The sequence below is a fragment of the Dreissena polymorpha genome, chromosome 15, assembly GCF_020536995.1.
Source record: "Dreissena polymorpha isolate Duluth1 chromosome 15, UMN_Dpol_1.0, whole genome shotgun sequence".
NCBI classification, from domain to species: domain Eukaryota; kingdom Metazoa; phylum Mollusca; class Bivalvia; order Myida; family Dreissenidae; genus Dreissena; species Dreissena polymorpha.
The window spans coordinates 24,764,090-24,773,138 of record NC_068369.1 but is presented as its reverse complement, the minus strand read 5'-3'; the positions used below and the strand labels follow the sequence as shown (position 1 = coordinate 24,773,138).

The 9,049-nt window shown below is 32.6% G+C and overlaps 1 protein-coding gene across 1 annotated transcript; it reads right to left on the bottom strand.

Moving 5' to 3' along the window:
• Positions 1-654: 654 nt before the first annotated feature.
• On the bottom strand, positions 655-9,043 carry LOC127859494 (uncharacterized). Its single transcript, XM_052396977.1, has 5 exons — positions 8,972-9,043; positions 8,624-8,698; positions 7,890-8,054; positions 7,014-7,163; positions 655-6,654 (listed from the first exon to the last, which is right to left on the bottom strand). Exons 2-5 carry the CDS (start codon positions 8,682-8,684, stop codon positions 6,458-6,460), a joined length of 573 nt encoding a protein of 190 aa, XP_052252937.1. The 5' UTR covers positions 8,685-8,698; positions 8,972-9,043; the 3' UTR covers positions 655-6,457.
• Between the last annotated feature and the right edge of the window lie 6 nt (positions 9,044-9,049).

Here is a 9,049-nt window from a genome sequence, read left to right as displayed (position 1 = left end):
GTTTCAAAATAAATCTATTTAAAGTTGTGGTGACCTTGACATTGGAGATATTGACATGATTCTTTCGTGCGACAACCATCCCATGATGGTGAACAAATGTGCCAAATAATTGTAAAATCTCACAATGAATGACATAGTTATGGCCCAGACAAGCTCATTTATTGCCAATTTTGACCTTTGAACTCAAAGTGTGACCTTGACCTTGGAGATATCGACGTAATTATTTCGCGCGACACACCGTCCAATGATGGTGAACAAATGTGGCAAATGATTTTAAAATATGACAATGAACAACATAGCTATGGCCCGGACAAGCTTGTTCCGCCCGCCAGCCAGCCAGCCCGCCCGCATTCGCCAATCTAATAACCAGTTTTTTCCTTCGGAAAACCTGGTTAAAAACCTGGTTAAAAATGCAAGCTTCAGACAAAGTGTTCACCATTGATTCCTTATATCTGACATGACCTTGAATTGAGGCCTTGACCTAGGACCTATGGATCAGTCTTGCACGAGGCACTGCATCTCACCATGCTTATCAAGATTATGACTTGGACAGAGAATCTTCCTGAACAGGACATGCATTTAATGTGATGAATATGTCAAAGGATTGTACAATAAACTGTAAGTATATATATTTATATAATAATAGACACATAATACAGTTTATGCCAAGTAATATATTTTAATACTAGTATATTGTACATAAAAAGGTTAACACATAATATAAGAACACATAAAAATACTGTTTACAAAATGCATGTTCAAGTTGAAGAAACCATAAAAGTGGCAAAGAAATATTTTGAAAACATGTCTAAAATCAGACCAATAATGTTTACATAATTTAAGAGGATATAGGTCAATACACATCAAAAACAATAATCAAACGGAGCCAAAACCAAAACCATTGATGGCAAATTTATGCTAAATCAATATAACTCATTTCATTGTATAAATTTATATTTATAAGCATGTAAGTTGTAAAATGGCACGTAAAACAGTAATTGGACCCATTAGTTTGATAATAAAATAACAAAATATTTAAGTTTTTAAACTGCTCTAAAACAAATAGTAATCAATTTGCGATTTTCATATTAAATCTAATAAACAGCCTAGTAATGTTTTTTAATTTAATGTAAATACACATCATAATAAAATCTTACTAAGCAACATACAGTTAATCAAAGTTATTGAAACAAGAGATGTGTTTGTCTGAAACACAATGCCCCCTATTGTGCCACTTTGAAGCCATATATTTGACCTTTGACCTTAAAGAATGACCTTGACCTTTCACCACTAAAAATGTGCAGCTCCATGAGATACACATGCATGCCAAATATCAAGTTGCTATCTTCAATATTGCAAAAGTTATGACCAAGGTTAAAGTTTTGGGACACACACAATGAATGAATGAATGAATGACTGACAGACAGACAGGCCAAAAACAATATACCCCCGATCATTCCATCCGGGCACATAAAAGTACTGACCTAAAGAGCAACATTTCCAAATGCATGTGATCTCTTTTTTGGAAAGTTTTAAAACAAATGTACACAAAATTTAATTACTAGTAATCCAAGTGGAAACAGTAGCTCAGGATATACATGTATATGCTCTGATTAATTGTTTACAGTCATGGCAACTTTTCTTAAATCCTGAAAATATAGCAATACATTAGAAAAATTAAAACATATAAATAATGCCAGTTAAAAGCAGACAGAAACAAAATAAATTCCTTGGTAAAACGTTAATGAAACAACTAAGCAAACAGATTTGAGAACATAATGAGATTCATGACCAGAATTCAATAAACAAACCTCACAAATAAAAATAAAATCACAATCAAAAATGGCATTGAAATCTGAAAAAATCAACTACACTTGTTTGAAAGTGAGACACAGTTTGGTATTTTTTTTATAAACATGTAAACCTTATCACATTATTCATTTTATTTTACATATGTACATGCCAAATAAACATGTTGAATGTTGGGTTTGGAAATTACTCATGAAAAATCAATGAGAATACAAATAAATACAGATTCAAAAAGCTAAAGCTTTCTCTTTTCTCGTTTCAAAACATCACAATTCACTAGGAAATGTCCTGTATGATCACACAAGCACCACCTGGTTCTTGCAGGCTCACATTTTGATTATCAATGAACAAAGAACATAATATATAAGATTGCTTTTTATCTGGAAATTTTGACAAAGTTTAAACAAACAACATTTCTATCTTCTATGATAATTATCAATAAACCCAATTTAATTTTGAAGTTAAAAAAAACCCTAATTTTGGCCAAAGTCCATTAATAAAACATGACTGACAATTTTACAACCAATCACAATTTAGTCAATTTCATTCTGACAAGAATTTCCTACACAGGGTTCACAGCTTTTTGTATTAACAAAATTCCCTGATTTTCCCCCAATGGAAAATAAAAGTTCCAGGATCATAATTTCGACCTATTTCTTGTTGCAGACAAAACTTAGCTACATGTATACTACAAAGCAACCATAGCCATGCAAAGGAATCGATTTGCTGTTTTAATTGTATGGACTTCTCAACACAAGTCGGGAAAGTCAGACCAAACAAAATCCCCTGATTTTTCCCTGATTTCAGGAACTGTTCCCAAATTCCCTGACTGACCATTTTTTTTAAATTCCCTGACTTTTCACTGACCTTGAAAAAAACTCAAATTTCCCTGACTTTTCAAGTTAAGTGGCAACCCTGCAAGTGCAATATCCTTTTTTGTCTATATATGTCAATATTTTCAATGTACACATGGGTTCGTAGCCTTCAGGCAACAAGTTGAATTAAACTTCATTTTATTACATTACACATTTTATTAGCAAAATAATGTACAAAACCTTAAAGAGAGACCCTATAATAATATTTATCAAATACAGCAAAATCATCACAACCATGTTCAAAGAGGTTCTAACATGACTGGAAAAAGTGAAAGTATTTTTCCAGGTTTGCCCTGATTTCCACGTAGGCTGGGAACCCTGCTACAGTAATGCCCTGAGAAACAAGACTTGAGTACCAACAATAACAAGATAACAGCAACCATACAATTATTACTACAACAGAGTGCATGCCATTTTAACAGTATTTGCAAAGCTTAAAAAGCAGTTACCATAGTGACAATCTGTTCCTAACAAAAGGAGTGCTCTTGTTGAACTGTATACACTACAAACATTAAAATAATAACATGCTTAAATATTAAAAAGGCAATTTATTGAATCTTACAGGCTATAATTCTAGTCATTAACAATATTATATGATAATCATACAATTAAATACTTTACTTCTTAAATTTTCTAAATACAAGCTCTAACTTAAGTTTGTTTGTAACAAAAAAACTACGGAAGACGAAGAATGATACTTGTTAAACCTGATTTTGATAAAAAGCAAACAATATTGAACATATTTATAATTTGCCTATTTATTGTACAATATATTTATAAGAATTAATATTTTGTTTTGATTCATGCTTAATGATGTACTAGATAAAACAAGAGATGTGTTTGTCAGAAACACAATGCCCCCTACTGTGCCGCTTTAATTTATGTGTTGTTGTTTTTTATCATTTGGCAGGTACAGATAATTTTTACACCTGCCAAATGATGAATATAAATTATCTCCCTTTAAAGCTTGTTACTTCCCATGAAATTGTTTTTTTTAACTTTAACATTGAATGATGCCTTGACCTTTTACCACTCAAAATGTGCAGCTCCATGAGATACACATGCATGCCAAATATCAAGTTGCTATCTTCAGTATTTCAAAAGTTAAAGTTTTCCGACGGACGAACAGACAGACGGATGGACAGACAGTTCAAATGCTATATGCCACCCTTCCGGCGGCATAAAAAGGAACAATGCTAAATAAAAAACCTTTAAAGCAGTAAGCTATATATAAGGCTGTAATCAATTAATGCATGTCCCTGATACCAAGACCTATTTTTAAATATGTTTGTAAAACATGACTGTATGTTTCCTGACTTGCATTAAATATGATCCATTGGCATTGACCAGAAGTCTCATGATTTGAAATTATTAAAAGTCATTGGAGTACAGACCAACTGACAAAGCGATATGGCCCAACTTCTTTCAAGGGGGCATAATGAATGATCAATGAAATATATGGGTGGTTTTCTTTTAGAAAAATCATCATTAATGAAAGTAATTTCAGATATATTTTAGTCTGTGTACAAAAAACATGATCTTAGAGACGGATTCAATTAAACTTCCTGTTTATAAATGATTTTGCTGGTTTGGATTTTGTTAATTGATTTTTTGTAAAATCAAGCACCCAAATACAATTAATAATACTTAATTGGGTATATAACAAGAGCTGTCAGAGGACAGCGCGCTCCACTATTCGAGTGTTTGACAGTTTAACGTAAGCCGTCATGGGGAAATTGTTCATATTCAATCATTTAATAGACGATCTTTCAAAATTAAAAAAAGGGGAAAACAATTCTTTTATTTTATTTTTTTGGGGAGGGGAGGGTTGAGAGGGGGGGTATATTGTGGGGTGTGGTCATTTATTAGATGATCTTTCAAAAATAAAAAAAGGAAAAAAAATGTGGGGGGAAGGGGGGGGGGCAGGGATTCTGGGTTGGTACGTGGGGTATTGTTTGGGTGGAATCCATTGTGGTATTCAGGTAAGTGTTGATTGAAGTATTAATAAAATCTGATCATAAATAAAGAAGTTAAGGCAATGTAACTAAAGTAATATGCATATTAAAATGGAAAAAGGGCCATAATTATTACAAAATGCTTGAAACAGTTGTCTGCTCTTGTTTATAGATTGGGGTCATGTTGGTAAAGACGTTTGCAAAATATGAAAGCAATATGTCAAGGGACATTGAAAATATATGAGGTGGTACGCAAACTTTAACATTGATTTATCAATAATATTCATATTCTAAGTAGAAAAGGGGCCATAATTATTACAAAATGCTTGATAGAGTTGTCTGCTCTTGTGTATAGGTTGGGGTCATGTTGGTAAAGAAGTATGCAAAATATGAAAGCAATATATCAAGGGACATTGAAAATAGTTGGGGTAGTACGCACACTTTAACATCTGCTGCATATTCTAAGTGGAAAAGGGGCCATAATTATTACAAAATGCTTGATAGAGTTGTCTGCTCTTGTTTATAGGTTGGGGTCATGTTGGTTAAGAAGTATGCAAAATATGAAAGCAATATGTCAAGGGTCATTGAAAATATTTGGGGTAGTACGCAAACTTTAACATTTGCACGCCAACGCTAATGCTAACGCCGGGGTGAGTAGGTTAGCTCCACTATATATATTTTATATAAAATAGTCGAGCTAAAAATCCTGACCTCATCATTTTTTTAATGGAATGTATATATATTGTGCAGGTTGTAAATTTTCAAAACTGTTAAAGTTTTAATTTTCAAAATTAGCACCAGATGTTACACACATAAATTTTGACATAAGGAAAAATAAAGGTTAAAAATCAATTTCTAAAAATACTATTTGCAGTGTATAATTGACATAACAGCTTTAGACATCTTATTGCACTAGACAGTCAAATTTTATATCCAATATAATGACTTTTTTACAACACACCTGTTAAACTAAAACCTTATCAACAAAGCTCATTTAAAAATCTTTATATAAATATATGTAAAAACTTTAGGTCTCAATTTCTTATTTCAATTAAAAAACATGATGTTTTCATAAAGCATTGATGCCTCAAAATGCAACATTAGTCTCCAAACTTTATCAAGCTGTTTAATGGCTTTATTTGACTTTTGACCCCTTAGTGTGCCCTTGACCTTTGAGGTATGGCCACAAGTGATAATGAGATAATAAATACTCTCGTGGTAATCATTATTGTTAAATTATTATTCAATTATTTAGTTTAATTTAAAACTATTTATTTTAGCTGCCATTGCATTGAAAGCTTTAGGCTTATAGAAATGCTCTCGAGTCGGTTTCCTGGGCCTATAACCAGTACTTGGTGTCTTTGGGGGAGAACAAGAGAACGCTCCCCTAGGGCCTATAACCAGTACTTGGTGTCTTTGGGGGAGAACAAGAGAACGCTCCCCGAGTGGGGATCGAACCTGTGACCTCCCATGTTATTTTATAAATAATTATGGCTGAAACAAGAATTTTGGGAAAGGACATCTGGGCATTCATAAGGAGCTATATGCTGCCTTCTTAAAAGGGGCATAACAAGTTATTAAAAAGTTAAATGTGGTGAAACAACAATTGATTGTGTGTAAAGTTCTATCAATAAACATAAAAAACTTGTTTAAATAATGGGTTAAACAAGTTGAAGACTAAAGATATTTTTATTTCTGACTAAAGCTGTTATTATTGAGCTTTGTTGATACTGGCCTTGGCAGTACATGGCATGGTTTGTACAACAGATCTCCATGGCTACACAACACTATGATCTGTAGGCTGTTAGCTACACAAAACTATCGTTTCATCATCCTTATCCCAACTGCTATGAGGACCACTGCAATCACTGCCAACACTGAGGCCACAGTGCACAATGCAAAGCTCCATCCCAGCGTGTAGCTGTATCGAAAACTCATAGAAACTTTGTTGACTGCATTTTCTTTGCTTTTTACCTCTGCTGCATAAACTATGATGGCTATAAGACTAAACAAACCTGCAAACATGAGAAGGTTTTATTACAGAAAATAATGAGTTTGAGCAAACCTTATTGTTTCTTTTTCTGAAGCAACATTTAATTTCTTTTGAAGCAACATTTCAGTGACAAAATTTATACAAATATACATTGTAACAAGAAAATGCATGTATAGGCATAGTAGCTATCTTTAGCAAGCATATTTTTTACAACAGAACAGGATGAGAAATTAATGTTGGTTACCAATGTTATTAAATAGTGACAGTATAATAATGAATAACTTAAGTCTTACAATGTTTATCATTGCAATTCACCTATTGTGCTGGCCATCACTGATTAAAATACACTTAGGTGATGTTTCATGATATTGAAACTCATACCGCATAGAAATCCTGTTCCGAGAGACGAGATCATCAATATCAGCTGATGAGTCTGGATCTTCAGCACAAACCACAGACCAGTAACCAGGATACAGAGGATGCCTAGCAACAACGACAGGATGGTCAGTGCCCGAGTGGCTACAACAAACCCTGAAAAGCACAAATTAAAACAAATGATGAGCTATAATTGGGTTACGTTTGCGAAATAAAGACATAAAAAGTCATAATAATATTGATATCAACCAATTTAGTCCCCTAAATCATATTATATATTCCCTAATAAAAAACCCGACAGACTTGGGATTTTCCCCTACTGACAGTGTTTATAAGAGTCAACTAATTCGATGGAAAAGCTGCCACTATTAATGACCATTTTGGTCATTTCAGGACAAGTGGGAAAAGTTTGAGCTTTAATCAAACCTATGACTTCAAATTAATAATAAGAAATAAGAGTGAAAAGTTAGCCTAAGACCCTAATTTGAAGTGAATATTCAATATTTACATTTCTAAGTAGACAATGGATCCAAACAAGTTTATTTTATTTTGATGAAGTTAAGGTTTTGACCAGTAAAACACTTAAAAATCAAACTGAATTTAAATATTCCATTTACAAATAGCACATGATATTTCACTATCTATAAAATGGGCACAATGAATTTCAACTTATCAAAAGTTAACAATTATATTTAAGCTTAAAAGGACCCCTTATGTATAGATATTTATATTTAGCGATTTACTATTTAATATCTTGTTAAAAATAGCCAGGTGATTTACTCGCCTCCTGAGTATTTATGAAAATCATGTCACAATTTATTCATGTAGTATTCAAGCGCAAATTTTTGTATCTTCACAGTCTCAAAGTATACATCACCGTACCTTGGACATCTTTGTGTTCTGTACAGTCGACGGTTTGTAATAATGACACAATGCTGCACTCCAACCACAGGCCATGGTGGCCTCCATTGTTGTCTTGGGTTTGCAAAGTGGAAAATGAAATAGTTGTCCAATAGGGAGATGCTATCCCAATTATGTGTAGGAGTCCTGAAAATTGAGATGAAGGAGGTTTCTTTGATCATATGTGGATAACAAATAAGTGGTATCAGGGATTTTTTCCATCCTAATAAAGTATCGGAAAACTACACTTTCTCCCAATAAGGGAAAGAGTCCCAATTTCCCTATCCCCACAAAATACTCCAAACAAAGTTAATTTGAGTCAATTTGGGTCCTTTATTTAGCGAGTGAACAAAAGAAGCAAATAGCTGTGTGTAACCACAAGCACCTTTCAGGTTAAATAAAATAGCGGGTTTGATCAATCTGGATATGCATTTTAATTATTCATTGATTTCATCTTCAAAATAATTTCTTTAAATTCTTTAAACCATTGCTCTTCTCTAGTTCCATGCACATTTACATGTCTCCTATGAATGAAGTGCGTCAGTCCTAAATGATTACTGAAACTGAACATTTCACCATAAAAGGCATTTTGAAGAGTATTTAAATTTAAATTTAAAAAGGTCCAGCTTTTTTCACAAAGTTATAAACCGGAAATTAAGTTTTTATTTAATAATAAATTACAATCAATTGTTTTTTAAATGTCTTGTAACTGTTACCTCCAAGTGTCAAAAGTGAAAGTCCAACCAGGACCAACACGGGAATGCCTTTCACCATCATTTTGTTGACTTTAACTAATTCCAATAAAGAAAAATTTAATAACTCAATGTTATATTTATTTAATATTCGATGACCATAAATTGTAGTGTAACACTAAAATCATTTAATCATAAAATTAAATTTGTACAAATTATAATATGACGTATAAAACGTAACAAACTTATATCAGTTGCAGACAAAAAATACATGTACAATGTCCGAAAGTTTAAACACTATAAATTTTATTTAAAAAAGTTATTAAATTGTCTTATTATAAATACATTATTTCTTTTTCAAATAAACCATACCTTTAATAGGTGTGCCGGTGACTAATTATTTTCAAAGGTATGGTTGCTTCGATTGAATGTATTCGGTGTTGAGCGTTC